At 34.2% G+C, this 22,873-nt stretch overlaps 1 protein-coding gene across 4 annotated transcripts in view; it reads left to right on the forward strand.

Moving 5' to 3' along the window:
- Positions 1–22,873, forward strand: part of LOC127849559 (baculoviral IAP repeat-containing protein 7-B-like) — a 166,785-nt gene that overhangs the window by 141,830 nt on the left and 2,082 nt on the right. Inside the window, exons 3-4 of one of the 4 annotated variants that reach the window (XM_052382268.1) lie at positions 22,019–22,179; positions 22,749–22,866. The exons of 2 other annotated variants lie outside the window; for them this stretch is intronic. In XM_052382268.1, coding sequence (XP_052238228.1) covers positions 22,019–22,179; positions 22,749–22,866 — 279 coding nt within the window. The remainder of the gene's footprint in view (positions 1–22,018; positions 22,180–22,748; positions 22,867–22,873) is intronic. One more of the 4 variants, XM_052382270.1, reaches the window with a different exon arrangement.

Genomic DNA, 22,873 nt, shown 5'->3' on the forward strand with positions numbered 1-22,873 from the left:
TGGATGTTGTTTGCATTTATTTGTTAATGTAAAAACACGTGTATTTTTTTATAAGATATTTAAGTGATGTAAGAAATTTTAATTAACGTTGTCACCACGCGGCATCTATTAATTTTAATAAAAATGTCCAATTTTAGTTAAATGGATTTTAAAATGTCTACATAAAATAAAGCTTTATTATATTTATTAATCTGACTTACACAATTTTCAGCCGCCGAACTGTTCCGTTCGTGCCGGAACCCGGATAGAACCGTGGGCCTTTAGATGATTGTTGCGTAAACAACTTCAGTCTAACGCTCTCCCATCTGAGCTATTCCGGCTGACATCATCGATGTACTGCTAGTTGGTGAAGTTGTGTATAGCGATCGTTATTATATGTCTATTAATAAACTAATACATTGTACGTTTTCGTACCACTACGCCTTCCAATAAACTTGCTTGCGCGATAGGTCGTCAAATATCGTACTACATTGATTCTCCACTAAATAAGCAAATTAGAAAAACCACAAAATAAATATATTTTGATTATGTTTTTTTATACAAAACCAGAAAGTTAAGCGTATTTGCCCAGTCCCTGTGATCTTTCCCCTGTGATCAGTTGTTGATCAGTTATTAATTAAAACAATTAGCTTTGCAATAACTGTTGTAATAAATGTAATAGGCGCAAATGCAGTAATTATTTACACTAATTTACACAAAAAATCACCACTATGCAAGATATTCTTAAAACAAAAATATATACATTGATCCATAAAAGAACTTCTCCTCCCATAGGCGAAAAAGAAATGGATAACATACTAGTCGCCGCTCTCCAGAGCGACGCCAATGACAGATGTCTGATAAATCTTGAGTAATTTCTTTGTATTTAAGAAATTCTATGACGTAATTTATTTTAAGTAAACAAAATGTTAATATTATATATAGTTTGAAAAATAATTTTGTTAAAGATTAAGCTAAATTTGATTCACTTGTAAAATAAAATACCAATAATTTCAAAATATTCACTTTAAATCATTTGTCTTTATTTGTCTAAAATAATATTAATGTATTGCCTTACTATAATAAATATTACAAACATAAAATGTCTTCCTAGAAAAAATGATGACATAACAGATTGATTGGAAGATATTAACTAATAACTGGGTTGCTAGGGTGCCATCCAAGAATTGTCATGTTACTCAGGAAGTACCTGATATGTCAATATTTTTGCCTTTATTTTGTTGTAAAGACGTGGAATGTTTAATTAAATGTCAAACAGTTCTTGAAAATTCAGTGTAAAAAGTAAATTAACTCTGAATACTAGCTGAATATACTGGAAGATAAGCAATACGGTAATTGAAATAAATAAAAAGACACTACATAAACATCATTATCAATGCATTTTCTGACCAAAAGTGGTTTTTACAGTTTGTAAAGAAGATATATTTTCAAGAATAAACATATTATTTGCGAGTAATTCATTAAAGCTAACAGAAAATGCTTTCTGAAACCCTAAACTGTATTCCTGCAATCATTTGTCATCAATAATTAATGTAAAAAAATCTTTTGTTATGCTACTCTAGGAGTCACATTTATAGTTCAATCTTCATGAAACTTAGTCAGAATATTTGTTTTTAAATTTTATGATAGCTCAGCTGAGTTCGAAAATGGTTCTGGTTGAAAAACATATCCACCAGGGAGCGGGGCAGTTTTGAAGTTTTCCTAATATGACTATGATAACACCTTGTTTAAACTCTAGAAGTCACATTTATAGTCCAATCTTTATGGAACTTGGTAGAACATTTGTTCTTATGATAGCTCGTCCGAGTTTGAAAATGATTCCGGTCCGTTGAAAAATATGACCGCCAAGGGGCGGAGCAGTTTTCCTTATATGGCTTTAGTTAAACCTTAACTTGGTCCGAAGTTTTGCTCTAATGATAGCTCGACTCTGTTCGAAAATGGTATAGGTTCTTTGAAAAACATTGCAACCATGGAAGCAGCAGTTTTCCTAATATGGCTATAGTAAAACCATGTTAATACTAGTTGTAATGAGGATATTGGTGCATAATGATGATGATGATGATGATGATCATGATCATGCTGATCATTGATCATCATGATGATCATCACAATTCTGGTAATGGATTCAGAAACATAAACAACAATCCAAATATCTAATTATCATTATTGCATTACTCGAAGTAATTATTGCCATTACTTCAGATTGTTATCTTTATTTTTGCATAAATTCAACAATGTGGTAAAAACAATAAAACAACAAGAATTGTCCTTCTCTCTATAAAACTCATTTATACATGTGCGTGCATTGTTGTCGTACAATAGTGTTGATTGATGCCTTCTTAAATAGCCATGTGATGATTGTGTAACACTCCCTGGAAATTGGCCCCAATAAATAGGGCACTCACATCAAAAATGTGAACAATTTGGTAGTATAAAACAACAATTTATCACATCTTTTAAGAAGCAAAATAAACTGGTAAAAAAAGAAAAGTTATTTGGGCAGTTGTTTTTGCAAAAAAAAATATATTTATGCTTCAGATTTTTTGTGCATTTAAATTAAAAACAGTTGTTTTGATAATATTAATTTTCCAATGTCTTGTGTGTGTTTACTTCTATATTTGCACACATTTGATACTTTTGGAAAGATCAAGTGATTTTTTGTGCCTTAACAGAAGATGAATTGCTTGTACATATTCTCATACTTATTTACTACTTTATAAGCGATTTTGATATATGATAACAATTCAACATATTATATTTAATTATACAGAAACTATTTCATAAATTCTCAATCAATTGAAAAAACGTTGTTTTCGGTATCTAAAGCTGTTCTTGCAAAACAAAGGTTGTAACAAGTCATCCCCTATAACATCCAAAGATGCCGGATGCTTATCTCATGATCTCATAGCTGGAAAACAATTTGTGGAAAAATGTTCTTCCATTTACTTTTGCTGATGCTCATTATTAAAGAGATGATTATCTTGTGATCTCAAAGCTGGAAAACAATTTGTGGAAAAAATGTACTGCTATTTATTTTTGCTTGTGCTCATTATTAAATTACTGTCCTTATATTTCTTTTATCCAAAATATAGCTTTGTCTCAACGGGTAAAACATGTCTATTATAAAACAATAAACACAACACACACACAACTACTTTTAGCGTATATATGTATATATCTGCCGAAACAACAAACCTTTCTTTTCACAAAACAACGTTTGCAACCCTTGCTTAACGTTTATATTACTCAGGCGAGCGACCCAGGGCCACCATAGCCCTCTTGTTAATTTTAATTTAAAAATGCCACATAAATATGAGTGTGTGGTTAAAAAATATCATTACAGATTTTCTTATTTTTTATGTAGATTTCGCATTATGTGATAACACGTCAATGTAACATGTCATATACAGGAGTTAGGTAGATGATATGGGGCGTTCTTTACGCTTAATTAGCTCACCTGAGCACAACGTGCTCATGGTGAGCTTTTGTGATCGCCTTTTGTCCGTCGTGCGTCGTCCGTTGTCCGTTGTGCGCCGTCAACATTTGCCTTGTTAACTCTCTAGAGGCCACATTTATTGTCTAATCTTCATGCAATTTGGTCAGAAGATTGGTCTTAATGATATCTTGGATGAGTTTGAAAATGGTTACGTTTGCTCGAAAAACATGGCTGCCAAGGGGCGGGGCATTTTTCCTTATATGGCTATAGTAAAATCTTGTTAACACTCTAGAGGCCACATTTATTGTCTGATCGGCATGAAACTTGGTCAGAAGATTCATCCCAATAATATCTTGGACGAGTTCGAAAATGATGCCGGTTGGTTGAAAAACATGGCCGCCAGGGGGCAGGGCATTTTTCCTAATATGGCTATAGTAAAGCCTTTTTAACATCCTAGAGGCTACATTTATTTTTCTATCTTCATGAAACTTGGTCAGAAGATTTGTCCCAATGATATCTTGGATGAGTTCAAAAATGGTAACCCTTGCTTGAAAAACATGGCTGCCAAGGGGTGGGGCATTTTCCATATATGGTTACATGTATATATGGCTATAGTAAAATCTTGTTAACACTCTAGTTTGCCCAATCTTCATGAAATTTGGTAAGAACATTTGTTTCCTGTGTAGTAAAGCTTGGTTTTATTATGTCATTATTATGTAACATTAACTGTATTATGTATTTTTTCATAACACAGAATTTTCATAATTAACATAACTGTTTTAGTCATTAGCACTTATGATAAGCCTATCAACTAAGAGATAGCTGAAAAAAGAAAAACTTGTACATTATTTTGCAGTATGTATCTCCCTTGTTTAACCTGGTTCAGTAATCTATTTTTAGTTCTGCTCTGGAATTTGGAAAGATATTGATCATTGATAAATGGACTGTTCTGAGGGAAATTATATAATAGACTACTCTGCCAGTGATCTCTGAACTGTATGAAATAAGCTGTTTTGGCTAATTTAATCACCTCTTGATGCTTTCTTGAAAAGGTAACAGCTATTGAAAAAGGTAGGAGTTTTGAAATAATTAAACTATAAATTATTTTAACACCAGCATCAAGACATTTTGGCATTATTTTCTAAATTATTCTTATTATTTCGATAATTTTTATTTGGTATTTTCTAAATTAGAAAGACTCTATTTTATTTCAATAAGTTTAGTAAATTCTTCTTATTTTTACATTTGATTCACTGAAGATTCCCAATCTCCATAAATATTGTTCTTTAGATTAAGTTAGACCTATTTTGTAAACTAGATTTTTGAAGCAACTTCTAGACTTACAGTAACAAATATTTATATAAGTATTTTTTGACAGATTGTGAACTTCTTTTTACATTCATTAAGGTATTTGCTGTATGTTGTTCATTTTTGTAACAATACTTAGATTTTTTAGACTTGGCTTGTACCTGTTCTTAATTCTCTGTCATTGTTCTTCATTTTCCAAGTTCTTGGAATAAAAGTTATATATAGTTATTTTTGTTAAAGCTGCTTTGGTTTTCACTTATAAATAAATTCTTTGAGTGTATTCAGGCGTATCTGACTGGACACCTTTAGTTAATTTTATTACAACCAGTCAGTGGTGTCATCCTGACCGAAAATAAGCGTTCGTCAAATAAATATTTCGTCGTTGCATAAGTGCTCACAAAGTTACATAACTCGTAACCGTCCCGTGACCGGTTCACTTGCGTAAGCGAACGAGACCGCACTACCACACCTGAATACGACAGTTGAGTTCGATAATGGTTTGGATCTGTAAATAACATAGCTGCCAGGGGGGGGTGTCTTTTTCCTTATATTTATATAGTAAAAAAGCCTGTGAACATTCTAGACGTCACATTTTTTGCCTAATCATCATGACATTTTGTCAAAACATTAGTTATGTGGTTGTCTCGGAGGAGTCTGAAAATGGTCGTGATCATTGAAAAAACATGGCCGCCAGGGGGTGGGGCAGTTTTCTTTATATGTATATAGTGAAAACATGTGAACAGTCCAGAAGACCCATTTTTTGCCCAATCTTCATGCAATTTGGACATATCTTGGAAGAGTTCATAAATGGTTCAGGTATGTTAAAAAAACATGGCTGCCAGGAAAGCAATTTGTTGTTCATTCTTCATGAAACTTGGTTAGAATATTTGTTCCATTGATATCTTGGGCTGCAAAGAACAGGTCATTTCTTTTTATCTCAGGTGAGCGACTTTGGGCCTTTCAGGTCCTCTTGTTTTATTTATTGCATTTACGTGATAAATTTTACTTTGTATTGTACTGTATATTTTAACTGTAACATTATACACTTTTGTAGAGACGTATTATGGTGGATCTGGAGGCGGCTTTCTGCTGTTTAACAGTTTTCTTTGAATATTCAACCTACCTTCAGGATTGTATAATGTAATAGTGTAACGCCAATGTACAGCCTGTCATGGTTAGTGATATTCAGCTGCCTGTTATTATTGAACATAATTATTGAAACATAATAGGCATATCGTTGTGCTTCTTATTTGATCAGATATTCAAAAATAAGTATCACAACGGAATGTAAAATCATAAATTAATCACTCAGTTACTTGATTGGTAAACTTCCGTCTCTTAAAATCATTTAAAGGTCTTTGGCATATGGGCGAATTGGGTTGCAGCTTTTCGCTCTTCATGTGGTTCCGTTTTCGTAGACTAGAATCTTAACCCAAGTGTCTTGAAATGTTTGTAGACATAAAAAGTTCGATAACAAGCCTCTTCGAACCAGGCAGTTTAGAGTAATTGCCTCTCAATTATATATATTTGTTTAATTCACCATTTCGCTAACTCATTCAGTTTTAAACGAATCTTCACCAAACTTTCTGGAAATGAAGGCCTAGTTCTATGGCTAGTCAATTTGAACCAAGCTCGTCAGAGTTATTGTACAAAAATGTGAAAATTGCATTTTTGCTCTCTTAATCATATAGTTATTGATCGGATATTCACTTAATTTTCTGCAATTGTATGTTAGATGCCAAGTTCAATCACGAGTCAAATCGTTCACGGTTATTCAGAGTTATTGGCCTTTGTTTTATACAAACAAAATGAAAAATCACAGTCTCTGCTCTCTTTACTCATTAATTTTCCACCGAGTCATCACAAAACTTTGCAGATTTCGGATCCATTTCTACAACGTCTTTCATTTATGATCTTTTTAAGCGAGGCTGTTTTCGTCCGCCGTACTTAACATTGTATCTAAATTCAAAGTGCATCCACTTACAACTTTGAAACCTCATATTTAGATGCACCTTGATGAGTTCTACACGCCACACCCATTTTGGGTCACTAGGTCAAAGGTCAAGGTCAATGTGCCATCTAAAAAAAAATCTGACAATTTTTCATTTATTCAAAAAAGCACTCGCAGCCGAGCGTTGGCACCCGTTATGCTTTGCTCTTTTTTGGATAATACCTTTACTATTGGTGTGTGGATGATGAGACTAAGGTTGTGAGCTCTCTTTGAACTGCGATTTAATCAACGCCTTGTGACTTGTTCAAATTTGGGTGTTTTTCTTTTGTTGAACTTTTGAAGATTCATTGATTTTTTTATACTCATAAAACGTATGCGATTAGACATGTATTGTGGTTTGGTTTTAACGTTTGCGCTAAAATGTTGTCTGTCATTATATGGTGAATTTTGTTGTAAACAAATGCTTTCTAAATAACGAACACATCATTGAACTGTGACACATATTATGTATATTTCTGCCCCCCCCCCTTCGAAGAAGAGGGGGTATATTGTTTTGCTCATGTCAGTAGGTCGGTCCGTCCGTCCACCAGATGGTTTCCGGATGATAACTCAAGAACGCTTAGGCCTAGGATCATGAAACTTCATAGGTACATTCATTATGACTGGCAGATGACCCCTATTGATTTTCAGGTCACTAGGTCAAAGGTCAAGGTCACAGTGACTCGAAATAGTAAAATGGTTTTCGGATAATAACTCAAGAACGCCTAGGCCTAGGATCATGAAACTTCATAGGTAGATTGATCATGACTGGCAGATGACCCCTATTGATTTTCAGGTCACTAGGTCAAAGGTCAAGGTCACAGTGACTCGAAATAGTAAAATGGTTTCCGGATGATAACTCAAGAATGCTTAGGCATAGGATCATGAAACTTCATAGGTAGATTGATCATGACTCGCAGATGACCCCTATTGATTTTCAGGTCACTAGGTCAAAGGTCAAGGTCACAGTGACTCGAAATAGTAAAATGGTTTCCGGATGATACCTCAAGAATGCTTAGGCCTAACATCATGACACTTCATAGGTAAATTGATCATAACTGGTAGATGACCCCTATTGATTTTCAGGTCACTAGGTCAAAGGTCAAGGTCACAGTGACTCAATATAGTAAAATGGTTTCCGGATGATAACTCAAACATGCTTACGCTTAGGATCATGAAACTTCATAGGAACATTGATCATGACTGGCAGATGAACCCTATTGATTTTCGGGTCACTAGGTCAAAGGTCAAGGTCACAGTGACTTGAAACAGTTAAATGGTTTCCAGATGATAACTCAAGAATACTTACGCCTAGGATCATGAAACTTCATAGGTACATTGATCATGACTGGCAGATAACCCCTATTAATTTTCAGGTCACTAGGTCAAAGGTCAAGGTCACAGTGACTCAAAACAGTAAAATGGTTTCCTGATGATAACTCAAGAATAATTAGGCCTAGGATCATGAAACTTCATAGATACATTGATCATCACTGGCAGATGATCACTATTGATTTTCAGGTCACTAGGTCAAAGGTCAAGGTCACAGTAACAAAAACCGTATTCACACAATGGCTGTCACTACAACTGACAGCCCATATGAGGGGCATGCATGTTTTACAAACAGCCCTTGTCCTAAAGGGCATAATATCTTTAAGAGAATTGTCTTTGGCTTTCGATAACGAAACAATTAAACATAATTTAAAGGTTATTATCACTTATGAAATATATCTGTGAATGTACTAGCCCACTATTGTCATTTTTAGCTCGAATATATATATATATATGTTAAAGTTTGCGTAGCACCTCAAATATTTTCAATTTCCCTTGACATATTGCTTTCATAGTTTGCAAACGTCTTTACCAACATGACCCCAATCTATAAACAAGAGCAGACAACTGTATCAAGCATTTTGTAAGAATAATGGCCCTTTTTTGTCTTAGTAACTAAATATTTTGTTAAATGTTGTGATTAGATCCACTTGACTTCTAAAGTATCAAAGCTATGCTTTCAAACTTCAAATATTTTCTTACTATCATGAGGGTTTTGTACCTGGCACGTTCAATTTTACCTTGACCTTTGAATGACCTTGACTCTCAAGGTCAAAAAAAGACATTCTAGTTAAATTGCCATAACTTTTTAATTTATGATCAGATTTTATTAAAACTTTGATAAAACAAAACTTACCTGAATACCACAATGGATTCCGCCCAAACAATACGCCACGCCCCAACCCGGAATCCCTGCCCCCCCCCCCCCCCCGCTCCCCCCAAATTTTGTTACATATTTTTTTCCTTTTTTTTATTTTTGAAAGATCGTCTTATAAATGACCACAACCCACATTAAACCCCCTCTCAACCCCCCCCCCCCCTACCCAACCCCAAAATAATATTTTTTCTTTGAAACATGAGAAAAACATATTTATTTACTTTATTTTTGAAGGACCATCCAAACGTCCCACCCAAGCTATTGCTATCAAACTTGAAATAAAATCTTATTAGTTTGTTTTATGTTTTTACAAATGTTCAATAGATTGTGGAAAATATACCTGAACTATTACCTGGTTGGTCAGAACATGTGTTTCAATGAGATTTAGCTAATTGCGAAACTGATTCACTTTAGTTTAAAACTAGTTCACCAGGTTAACATGAAGAAAAAGCTTGTTAATACAAAGCGTTTTCCCGATATCGCTTTAGGAATATCTTGTAAACGCTCTCGAAGTCACATTTTACGCCAAATTTTGATGGAACTTGGTCAGAACATGTGTTTTTATGATATCTCGGCCGAATTCGAAATTGGTTCAGGTTTGTTCAAAAAACATGGTTGCGTGTGGGGGGGGCGGAGTCCTGTAATCATGAAATTTCCTTTGAACATGTTTTTCATGATAATTCAACCCAGGCCTTTTCCGCTCCTTTTTGGGAAAACGCCACACTGGAATTTTGGGAATTTCGCGTCGTGAAAAACCCCATTTTGGGAAAAAATTAATCGCAAAAATGGCTCAATTGGGAAAAATAATCGCATTAAATAGTGTTTCTTATAATTCAAAGAAGCCGTTGACTGGTAAATAACGACTATTTTGATAACATATTATTTAAATTTAACAAAATATTATGAACATGTGTGATAAGTGCAGGTTTTTTAAATCTAATTTTGGGGAAAGGTCCTGGCCTTTTTTGAGGTGAAAGAAATCGCTCGAAACGCCGGATTTTGGGGAAAATAAGGAAAGTCTTAAATAATCAATTTAACATATTTTACTGTTTTTAACACAAATTCAAGGCAACAGATAATTGAATTATGCAATATTTTTCTATTTTCTACACTGGAGCCGGTTCACTAATATATTCAAAGGTTAAAAAAAGGAATTGGGAATTTTTTTTATTGGGAAAAAAACAACCAGATTTGCATAGGGAATGGGACCGAATTTCTGACCCGTGGCATAGGGCGGAAAAGCCCTGTAACCGAATTTAAAACTTCGTCATGCGGGGTCCTACACTAGGTCAAATTAACGAAAAAGCTTATGAACACTCTAGATGGCATATTTATTGTAGAGATCATTAGTTTCAATTGTATCTTATTTGAGGTCGTAACAGGGTTACGCTGTGCCACTTGGCTATCATGAGGTGTGCCAGTTTTTCTTATCAAGCTATAGTCAAACCATAAGACAACTGTAGAAATCACATTGATGACCCACTTCTTTTGTCCCCTTGTAAATCTATATGCCTTTGTGAATAAACAGTATATAATTATCAATTTTTGGGTACTGGTTAATTTTCCACATTATTATGTTTAAACATTAACGGTGTGCTTACTGCCAGACCGACGTGCTGTTTGTTACAACTAATATCGTACAAAATAGGATAGGAAGATCGACGAGACGGCTTTTTGGGGTCATGAATCTGTTTTACGATCCGCGTGTTATTTTCCACGTTAAATTATGCTGTTTCATGGCAGAAATCTTTCAAAATGTGTTAAACACGTTGAAACTCAGTTTGCTGTGTATCAGAAAATAAATAGCTGGGCTAACAACAATTTATCAAAGTTGTCTTGTGCAAAGGGCTATGGTGGACAGCCGGAGGAAACCCACTTAGTCGGCATGGGAATCAATCTGTAGACAAACATCCGTCTGGACCAGGAATCAATAAAACCATACAGCTACATTAAATGTGACAACCGCTGTTCAAGTGAGACTGGTAAAATACAAACACATATTAAACAAATAAAAGTGATGGTCAATTCGTCAAGCCAGTAAATAACGCCAAAATATAGTTAACTCCCCTTACAGATAACCGTCTAGACATTACAATGAAGCTCGAACCACACTTTTCATGTGACAGTGAACGCAATATACATCAATTATTGGCTATGTGTAACGATACCGGTACGTTTTCTAAAATGTTAGGGTAATGGCCCTGTCTTTTAGCTCACATGAACATTTGTGGTTTATCTAAAATGTAATTCGTCTTGTACAACTCAAAATGCCACAGATTTTAATCAATATTGATGAAGCTTGGTAAAAATGTTGATTATCACAATATATAGGCAAAGTTTTCGTTTGGGTAAAGTGGACTCTGTGCCAAGTTCTTAATGTGGGTCAAGTGGGGTAAATATAATAAGATCCCCGGGGTTAATATAAGAAGATCCCCAGTACAAATGGAAATCACAATGACCATTCTAGAATCCACTTGTATGACTCATCCTTGATGAAACTTGATCTGAATGTTTACCTCGACAGTAATTAGGAAAAGTGCGAATTTGGGTCAAGTGCGGTCCTAAACAAGGTGATCAGGTAAAATCCTTGAAACCCTTTACCAATGCTGAAGCAACATTTGTGCTGATTCTTGGAAAAATTGTTTTTATTTACAAACAACCTAGAAACATCTTAGAATAACCCCTATTGTCACTTTAGAAGCCTTATTTATTAATCAAGCCTGATGACACTTGGTCAAAATATTTATCTTTGCAATATGTATGCCAAGTTTGCTTTTGGGTCTCATTTGAATAAACACATTGATATTCTAGAGGGAACACATGTCTGAATTTTGATGAAACTTGGCCAGCATTTTAATCTTGATAATATCTAGGTCAATATAGAATAAGAGTCTGCTGGGGTCATAAACTAGCACACCATATTCAACATGAAATATTTTCTGAATATTTGTCTTGGCAATATCAAGGTTTAAAAGAAGGCAACATGAAGTCACTTGAAGTAACACACTAGATCAACAGGTCGAATTGTCGACAATAATTTTTATACTTAAAATGTAGAGAATCATAAAAGTTCGAGAATGGTTCCGCTCCGTTAAAAATCTCGGCCACCAAGGTGCGGGAATGTTTCCTATATACGGCGATAGAATAACTTTATTAACACTCCTCAAGTCACATTTTTTCCAATCTTCATGAAACTTGGTAAGAACATTTATTTGTTGGAATGATATCTTTGCCGTGTTCGAAAAATGGGTCTGTTTTGTTTAAAACACGGCTGTCAGGGGACGGGGACGTTTTCCATAGATCCAATAATTGTGACATTTCCTCAGAACATTTTTTTTCTTATGATTTCGAGTTGGTAAATTTTGGTTAATTTCAGCTGAAAAACTAAGCTTACAGGGGCCGGGACAGCTTTCCATATGTGACTATTGTAAAACCTTGTGTTCACTTTAGAAGTCGCAAATTTTTCCCAATAATAGTGAAACTTGCTCATACATTGTCTTAAGTTATTATTAATAAGCTGCAATTGGTGGTGTGGCAATAATAACGATTTAATTATTGGATTTCGTCCTCTAAGTAACTGAAACGCTATCGGTATTTGAAAATCAAGTGGTCTACCAAAAGTACTTTTAGGTGTATGTGAAAATTGAAAACATTAAATAAATACGCCACATTAGCTTTTATGACTACCTTAAGGCACAGATGACATCTTAAAGCACATTACCGGGGAAAAACTATACTCAACGCGGAAATTGATGTTTATCTGGAACATATGTGACAATACTTTTGACGCCATTTAAATAATGTTAAAACACGCAATGTATCATATTCTTTTTCATAAACATGTCGAGTACTATACAAAATAAGATAGGATTACGACAGAACAATACACAATTCCAAAATGCACATGTTCATCCACTCCAAAACTTATACCAATTCATTCAAAATGCCAAAAAAGATAAATGCAAATACAAATAATTTCAAATTCACCAGGTTAAAAGAACATATATCCAATACGCCACGGGTCTACGAAGTAAACACTATATTATCACTGCAATTAATGTGTAATTTATAAGGTTTGTCTTGCGACAGTCAAAATTAGAAAATGACAGCATGGTCTATACTTTTTAATCTGTAGCACATGTTTCCAGTCCTGATCGATACAAATGTTGCTTACCATATCTCTCATTCTGACTTGAGTGTACACGTATGACATCACAGTGTATATTTGAATGATCTCAGGACAATGGAGTAATTCTCATAAAATATGCATAAGGATAAATACAATACTAGTGACATAGGCTAGTGTGTATGATACTTAGACACGTACATATGCAATATATAGGACAATTTAAACATCCAATATGTATGATAAATCATAGTTACAAATGATATATCAGCTTGACTAAAGTACTGCGTATATTGCAATGGCCCGTACAATTTACGGACTTTTTAATACGAGGCAGCTGTGTATGCGAGCCCCAGTTAAGCTAAGGCAAACTTTGCAAACTTTAAAAACATGAATATAAATAACAAATGCCATTGATTTATTTAAATACAGTTCCTTTGTCGCTTCATACGTACTTCGTTTTGAATGTCTCTTTTGTGCCACGGTCGACCTTAAATACTTATCCACGATCGAATAGCACCGCAATAACAGAAGGTTTCAAATCGGGACAACTAACCATTGTATACAGCTAAGATCGTGACTCTGGATCAGCAGACGATTTATTTCATAAATCAATTTTGCGGAGGAATCCGGAGATGGCCGATGTATCACGATTGCATAGATCGTACCAAGTTCACATTTGCCGTTACAGTTACCCTTGACGAACGCCACAATAAAAACTGATTTAAGGAAGTTTATGTTTAAGTTATGTGTACTCTATGCAGTGGTTGTGTGCCCTTTTGTTCACTCTCGTCACGTCATAAAAGTAAGCTTATCATTCTCTGTTATTGTATTTGTTTTTTATGTTATTAATGATTCTCATTAATATCTTGTAACTAGGTTTACGTTTGATACATAGTTAAGACATGACATTAAAACAATGTATATTGTTACTTTTTAACTCAGAATGTGTTGACATTCAAAATTTGAATTCAAACCGAAACGGTTTGAAGTACAATTCGAATTTTCTTCCGTGGTTAATACCTGGTTGTCATATATCGAGCTGTGGTGTATTTTGTTTTGCAGTCGTGATCAATTAACTGGCTGGTAATTTTGCTTTTTTATTTTTATAATCGCTTTTATGCAGTGTTGTCAGTATGAACTTCGAATAATTTATAGGTTATTCAGTATGCAATGGTAATTTTGTGGCAATATTTAAGTTTCATGTCGGTACTCTGATTAACGCTAAAGCGGTAGTAAAAATTAAAGCTGTTTCATTTTAAATGAAAGTAATGTCCGTTAAGATTAAATAATTTAAATCTATTTGCGTAAGCACGTTACATTTTTTTTGTGTTCTGTTCGTGTAATCTGAAGTTAAATTTTGTGAAACTGGTTAAGTTCGTTATTCATACAGTTATCTTCACAGTGTATTTTTGATTTGAACTTAAAGCGAATGTTTAAAATGCGATTTTGTTGAACATACATATAAACACATGCGAACTTCAAAATTGATAAATGACTTTTTTGACTGTCTCTCAGATATTATCAATTATATGACTTAAGTTCTTCAGCATAATTATTTGTTTATGATGTATAATATTGACGTCTTTTATTTGGCAAGAACAACAAAAGGCCGTTCAATGACACATTTTCATTCGTTAGCGTCGAATGTCGGCCATTTTAATATAATCGGGTTAAAATATATTTGACCACTACACTCACTACTCTTTTTCAATATAATAACTAAGAAATATCATCACTTTCGAACAAAAACTGAAGTAGTACTTTCAAAGGGAAAGGCATGCTTACAGAGCTACCAACAAATCAACATGTTATTTATTGATAAGCCCATAAAAACTGTGTTGGGGTATAATGGCGTTATAAGATATAATTATGTAAATAAATGCACAATATTGGTTTACCAATCCCTCCCTCTCTCCCTCCCTCCTTTGACCGTCAACGAGCTTCAAGAACATTGAAGTAAACAAATCTTATTGTTGATGACCCCAGTGACAACGGACAACCAAAAACTACAATTGCCCCACCGAGGAACAGCAAACTGGACGTGATAAGCAAGCATACCATTGGCAGTTTTGTTCTGTTCTGTCCTGTACTTTCCCCCAAATCTGATTGAGGCACTTCTGGCAAGTAGTCCAGCCAAAATAATCAAGTATCACATTTAAATCCAATCCAGTAATTGTGATATAAATAACATGGGGAGAAAGAAACTCTCTATGGGATCCCAGTCTTGTAAACAGCCTGCAACCGATGGAGATTCGAAACTAGACAATGTGAAAAAAATATGAATGAGTATGACACTTGTGGAGATTTTAATTCCAGAGTTGGGGAAATACCAGATTTTGTTTTACATTACATGACACTGTTCATGTCTGAGTAGAAAATGTGTTACCTGAGGATAATCTACAAGATGTAAACTTTCCAAGATGTAAACTTGATAAAATTGTAAATGAGTATGGGAAGTTAGTATTAGATTTTTGTAAATTGTCAGGTAGAATGGTACGTAGACTAGATTCAGATAGAAATATAAGAAATACATTCGTAAGTTCGCAAGGTTGTAGCACTACGGTATTGATCTTGTTTTTTGTAAAAGTTATATGTTTCCATTGATTCATAAGTTTGAAGTTTTAGATCCTAACATTTTATCAGTAAAATTTAGTATTGATTGTAAAACTGAAATAAAGCAATATCCTAATAGTAAAAGCCATATGGAAAATGATGCCAAAAAAACCCACACATTTATAAATGGAATAATAAATGGAAAATGGATTATATAGGTGCATTAAATTGTGAAAATGTAATAAATACATTTAAAACTATTAGTGGCTGTATTGATCAAACTAAAACAGTGATTCATTAGATAGTTATTTAACCCAGTTTCGTGATTATTTAAAAAGAGCATGTTGACAATACATATTGTGTTGATAAATATATTTTAAAAACTGCATATGTTGATAATGAATGTAAATATTGAAAAAAATGTTATTATATGAATCTTACTATGTATAGACATTATCCCTCAGAGGAAAATAGACACAGCATGCTAGAATCTCAGAGTCTTCATAAAAGTACAATTAGAGAAAAGAAATATGCTTATGTTAAAAATCCAACAATGAAATTAGAAAATGCAAGACTAACAAAAGCAAAATTTTACGGGAAAATTTTAAAGAATAATACATGCGAATACAATAAGTAAGATATAAGTAGTAGTGAGTTTTTAAACTGTTCTAAATCAATTAATGATCCTAACCCTAGATTTTATCAGGCTGTTGAAGATTTTTTGTTTTATACGGACCGGTACTTAAATTGAGAATTAAATATAATGTTTAGAGAGTTAAATGTAACATTTACTGATAAAAAAATTATTAGTGCTTGTAGGCAAATACATAATGGTCAATCAGGTGGCCTTGATTATCTGTTAAATGATTTTTTTTATCCCCGCCGAAAAATTTTCGGAGGGGATATAGTAATTGGTCCTGTCCGTCTGTCCGTCCGTCTGTCCGTCCGGCTGAAACTTTGTCCGGAGCATAACTCCAAATCTATTCAATGGATTTACTTTAAACTTAAAATATAAACAGATGGCAACTAGGAGAAGTGCAGTGACCAAGAACCATAACTCTATCAACTTTAGTTTTTTAATTATCTCCCCTTTTATTTGATTTTAAAGTACATTTTTGTCCGGAACATAACTCTAAATCTACTGAAGGGATTTACTTGAAACTTGAAATATACACAGATGGCAACTAGGGGAAGTGCAGTGATTAAGAACCACAACTCTATCTACCTTTGTTTTTGAATTATCTCCCCTTTCATATGATTTAAATGTAAATTTTTGTCCGGAGCATAACACTAAATCTACTAAAGGGATTTACTTGAAACTTGAAATATTTACAGATGGCAACTAGGAGAAGTGCAATGACCAAGAACCACAACTCTATCTATCTTAGTTTTTGAATTATCTCCCCTTTTATATAATTTTAAAGTACATTTTTGTCCGGAGCATAACTCTAAATGTACTGAAGGGGTTTACTTGAAACTTGAAATATAAACATATGGCAACTAGGAGAAGTGCAGTGACCAAGAACCATAACTCTATCTACCTTATTTTTTGAATTATCTCCCATTTTATATAATTTTAAAGTAATTTTTTGTCCGGAGCATAACTCTAAATCTACTAAAGGGATTTACTTGAAACTTCAAACTTAAACTGATGGCAACTAGGAAAAGTGCAGTGACTAAGAACCATAACTCTACCTACCTTAGTGTTTGAATTGTATCCCTTTATTTAATTTCAAAGTAATTTTTTGTCCGGAGCATAATGAATTATCTCCATTTATTTTTTTACAAATATTATTCTACTCTCTAAATCAAATGTTGTCATACAAGCAAACACATTTCGGCGGGGATTTGGCACTACTGTGACAAGCTCTTGTTAAACTTGGAACTAGTAGTAAAAGTTTCTTAAAAGTTGTTTGTACTTTGTTTTCTAAATTCTTTGAATATGGACATTTCCCTGAAAGTTGGTGTAAGTTTTTTTTTGTTCCGTTACAAAAATAGGTGATTGGCAGGATGTGAATAATTTCAGAGGGATACCATTATTAAGTACTTTTGGGTAATTATTTACTAAGGTCATTAACAATATGCTTAACCATTGAGCTGAATACTATCATGTCTACATAGAGGCACAGACAGGATTCAGGAAAAATATGGGATGTTGATAACATTTTTGTATTACACGGTGTCATTAATTATTTAAGTGAACAAAAAGTGTATGCCATATTTGTTGATAACACCAAAGCGTTCGATTATTTAGTGACGGATATCATCTGGTAAAAACTGTTGAAGCTAGGCGTTCGAGGACAAATGCTTGCTATCATAAATTCCAACCATGTATACAAATGTGAAATCAAGAATAAAATTAGGTAACATAATAAGTAATGAAGATTTTTTTCTGTTTTTTAGGAGTACGGCAAGGAGTATCATTATCACGATTCCTATTTCATTTTTATTTGAATAACTAAGAAGAACATTATATGTTAAATAGTTTTTAAAGAATTGATATTTGTATGATAAAATTATTATGTTGTTATATGCAGATGGCATTGTAATTATGATAGAAACCGAGGAAGAACTAATTAAAGGTTTGTCTTTGTTAGAGGAATAATGCAATAGGTTAAAGTTATGTGTTAACACAAATAAAACAAAGGTAATGGTTTAAAAAAAAGGGGTACAACTTAAGAGGGATATTACATTGAATTTCAAAGACGATGCATAAGAAATTGTTTAATCATTTACCTGCTTAGGAATTGTATTCACTGCAAGATGATCTTTTGCAAATACTTGTGAAACACTTGCAGGCCTCAAAGGCTGTTTTTAAGCTGAACTCATATATAACAAATTATTCAACAATCTCAATACATACCAAATTTTAATTGTTTGATCAGCTTGTTTTGCCAATTTTAAAAATGGGTAAGAAATCTGGGGCTTACCTGAGTCAATGGCAGTTGAAAGAGTTCACTTACATTTTTGCAAAAAACTACTAGGCGTGAAAATTCAAACAACAGAATAATGTTGTGTATTGGGAACTTAAAAAAACATCCCTGATAACTAAAAGAGCCATTAATATAATACGGTATTGGTTGGAAAATTATTCAGTTAGAAGATCATAAATATATACATGTAAATCGTATGTATAGCAACATTTGTGAGAATTTAATAAATAAACGATATAAACATTATTGGGGAAAATCTGTCTGTAATCTGTTGCAGACCGTAGGCTTTCAATATGCATGGCTAAACTTAGGTGTAGATGATTGAAAGTGTTTTTGTATCCTTGGTAAAGTCTAGAGTAAATGATACATTAATCAAGAGCAATAAGTAACAGGCAGTTTTGCAAATTTGAATTGCAGCCTCACTTAAACAAATGTTAGTATAAATAGAATTAGATCTGATCTTTGTAGATTAAGGGTTTCATCCCATAGATTGAATCAGGCAGATGGCATACACATGAAGCTACACATGTATACCTTTTCATGATAGAAAATGTCAACATTGCAATGATCTTGAGGATGAATATCACTTTTTGTAAGAAAGTTTCTGATATATGATGATATACGAAAATTGTATAATATAAATAAATATTACTAGAAAAGAACAAACAATTTATTGAATTAATACAATCGGAAAATACAAATACCAACATAAATTTAGTTATAAGTAAACATAAAGCATTTAGTCAGAGAAACCAGTATAAATATTATTATGATTAAGTGTACATTATTCATTACTCAAACTTGACTTCTCGCTCTCTTGTAGATTCGTCTTTGTTGTTTTATGTGTTATCGTTATATCATGAATTGTTAAATAGATTTTAAATGCTGTAATCCACAAAAATATTTGTCCTAAACTTTTTCATGTATTGATATTTTATTCAACAACTTATGATATTCGAAACTGATCACATGTCTTGCGTTTATAAATGTTACTATGTTTTGATTATGTATACTCATGGACTGTATGTCTATTGTATATATTGAATAAACCATAAAACGTACTTATTAATGCGGTGAGGTGAATACATTGTCAAATCTTAACGTGCATTATGCAGACTTAAGTGTATACATTCGTTATATCTCTATTTGGACATGGATACATTACAACATGAAAAGGGACACTCTGTATATTGACGAGGCCAACTTTAATATGTGGATCATACGTTTTAAATAACGGTCAGGTGTTGTTTTTGAGGGGAAGAAGTGAATGGTTTATTAAAAAGGTGAAAAAAATAGCGCGGAAAGCGGATTGAGGGGAACATTTTGAGCGTGTTTGGCAGTTTGGGGGGGGGGTATTAATAATTATAAATAAAAAAAACCTCAATCGTATACAACAAAACATCGGTAATTTTGCGGAAAATAGGCTGGGCGGGTTCCATAAGATCAGGTCGGGTTGCCCGAAAAACTCGTTTGTACGTTAAAATGTTTATTTTTCTAAAATTCATAATCACTTAAGGATTTGGAGAGTTTTGGTCTTTATTTAATAAATAAATCTGGTCTAATTTTCAAACTTTGAAGATCAATTTCGTATGTTGAGACGAAAGTATACTCCATGACTATTCAGCAAATACAAAGTATGCACCACTTTTTTCAGAAGCTATAATAAATTCGTTCATTTCAGGGTGAAACGTCTGAGTCATCTCGTTTTTAGTTATAATTTGAATGGCCGAACTAAGTTTGATATCAACCAGTTCAAGCGGAAACGAAAGTGGACGTTTTTCCAGCAATGGACGTGATTTACAAATACATCATGATTTAGAAGAAGACTCTGCACCAATTGTAAGACTGTATAGTCACCCTCAGGGGATAGATGATGAAATTGCTGACGACGTAGTTGCCGAAGACTATGCTCCCGACCCACGGGATTATTATTCTCACTTCTACCGTGAAAGTGAGAGACTCTCAACGTTCCATGACTGGCCACCTTGAACCCATGTCACTAAGGAAGAATTGGCCAAAAATGGGTTCATGTATCTCCACGTATCAGATCGCGTACAGTGTGTATTTTGTAGAGCGAGTTTAGGTAGCTTTGGTCCAGGTGATTTTGTGGCCAATGAACACAGGAAATATTGCCCAGAATGTCCGTTTGCGTTTGGTTATGAGTGCGGAAATATACCAATACCATCTGCTAGTAGAATTCAGCAAACAGCACGACAAACAACGTTGAAGGAAATAGATAGTAGGAGACCGACTGCAGCTGGAAACTTTGCCTTTTTATCTCCGCCATTTTCCACTGTCCGGACGACTTCAGTTTCAACCAGAACTGCTAATCCAATTGCTCTACCACAGTCACATAGTGTAACAGCGTTGTCTTCAATTGATCCAAATCAAGGAGCTGCAGCAGTTATCACAGAGCCAAAATACAGGGACTGGGCAGACGAACATACGAGATTGCGGTCTTACAGGGGATGGCCTGCACAGCTGAGACAAACCCCGCGAGATCTGGCTGCCGCCGGACTGTTGTACATGGGTACGTTTCAAGATATATTTTAATGTATGGCATCTTTATTGTATTATCGAATGAAAAATGTGTTAATGAAACAATAACAAATAATGTATAGAAACATAATGTTTGTCCATGCTCAGTGGGCATCAAACATTTTACGAACGTTGCTGAAACGTAATATTTAGGTCGCAACGTCGGCAACCATTATCGAGCGTTGCCATAACGTTGCATACAAAACAATACCAGGACGTTTTATCATAACGTTTAAAGTACGTTTTAGAAACGTTGCATTCTGATCGCGACATTAGTAACCACTTCCGAACGTTTCTGCAACGTTGCACGCGAAATGTCGGTCGAACGTTTGAGAAGTATGTTGCTACAACGTTGCTTCTGTGTAACTGTGCACTCTTCCCAGTGGGCACCCAAACGGTGTTGCAACGTTGTATTAAGGTTGCATTCAAACGTTGCAGTTTGGTTGTCACAATGGTGTATATGAACGTTTATCCGACGTTTTTTCCAAACGTTGCTGCAACGTTGTATTTAGGTTGCATTCAAACGCAGTCCTCTATAGACATCAAGTAATGGTTCTTTCTATAAAACGGACTCGAAAATGTCCATACCTGCCGATAATACTCGAAAGAGCGGTTGGCAGTAAAAAGTTTTTAATTTTGTTAACTTTTGTATTATTACAAAAATAGAATTTAAAAATATTGCGTTTGAATGCAACCTAAATACAACGTTGCAGCAACGTTTGGGAAAAACGTCAGAAAAAAAACGTCAGGAAAGCTTTCATATACACCATTGTGACAAACAAACTGCAACGTTTGAATGCAACCTAAATACAACGTTGTAGCAACGTTTGGGTGCCCACTGGGCCCTGTGTAAAGAGAATCCATGCAAGCTGCGATTCGGTTTCATATGCATTATTTTTCTATTAAAAATCAATTTATATAGGTCAGGGTGATCGTTGTAAGTGTTACTGGTGCGGAGGAGAACTCTACGACTGGGACCCAGAGGACCTTCCCTGGGTGGAGCACGCAAAGTGGTTCCAACAGTGTGGATTTGTGAGGCAACAGATGGGCGAACAATTCGTCATAAACGTCAAAAATGGCGTGGTGAGTGCAGCGAAGAAATCATTTAGAATTAAAGCGGAATGTTTGTAATTTGTGTGACTCTAGACATACATCTGTCTAATTTTATATTAATAACCAGCTTGTCCGAAATCCGGATGATATCAAATATTGAAATATTGTATTGTCTTAGGACAATATATGTTTTACTCCGGTCTTAATAAGCTGCGTCACATGTGCGTTTGTATTTGAGCTTTGTCATTGTATTTTAGTATAATATAATAATGATTTATCCGTCAGTTTTCATGCTTGCAAAAGCACATAAAAACGTTAATATGAATGTATAAAATGTTCTTTCATTCGAAGTAGCTCGCAGTTTGTCTAAGAAGTATCAAGCCTCTAAAGTATTAAGCCACTTAAGTGTTGAGTGAGGCTGATATTTTGACTAATTTTCACTACTGTTGAGATGTTCTCTCTGTGATTACATACTTAGTATTGCACGGAAAAATAATAATGATTTAGACTCAAGTATTACCACCTATAATGACACGTAAGTGTTTAAGTGGACAACGTATTCCAGTCATTATATTTTGGATGATTTATTTATGACCTAGACAACAAACATTGAGTCTCCTAGCAACCAGGAGTTCTTGAGACGTCCACATGTTCTGGCTGCACTGAATGACTATAGATATACACGAGAGCAGGTCTTGGAGGCATTACACACATACGGTAAACA

Source organism: Dreissena polymorpha, chromosome 11 (assembly GCF_020536995.1).
Source record: "Dreissena polymorpha isolate Duluth1 chromosome 11, UMN_Dpol_1.0, whole genome shotgun sequence".
Lineage (NCBI taxonomy): Eukaryota > Metazoa > Mollusca > Bivalvia > Myida > Dreissenidae > Dreissena > Dreissena polymorpha.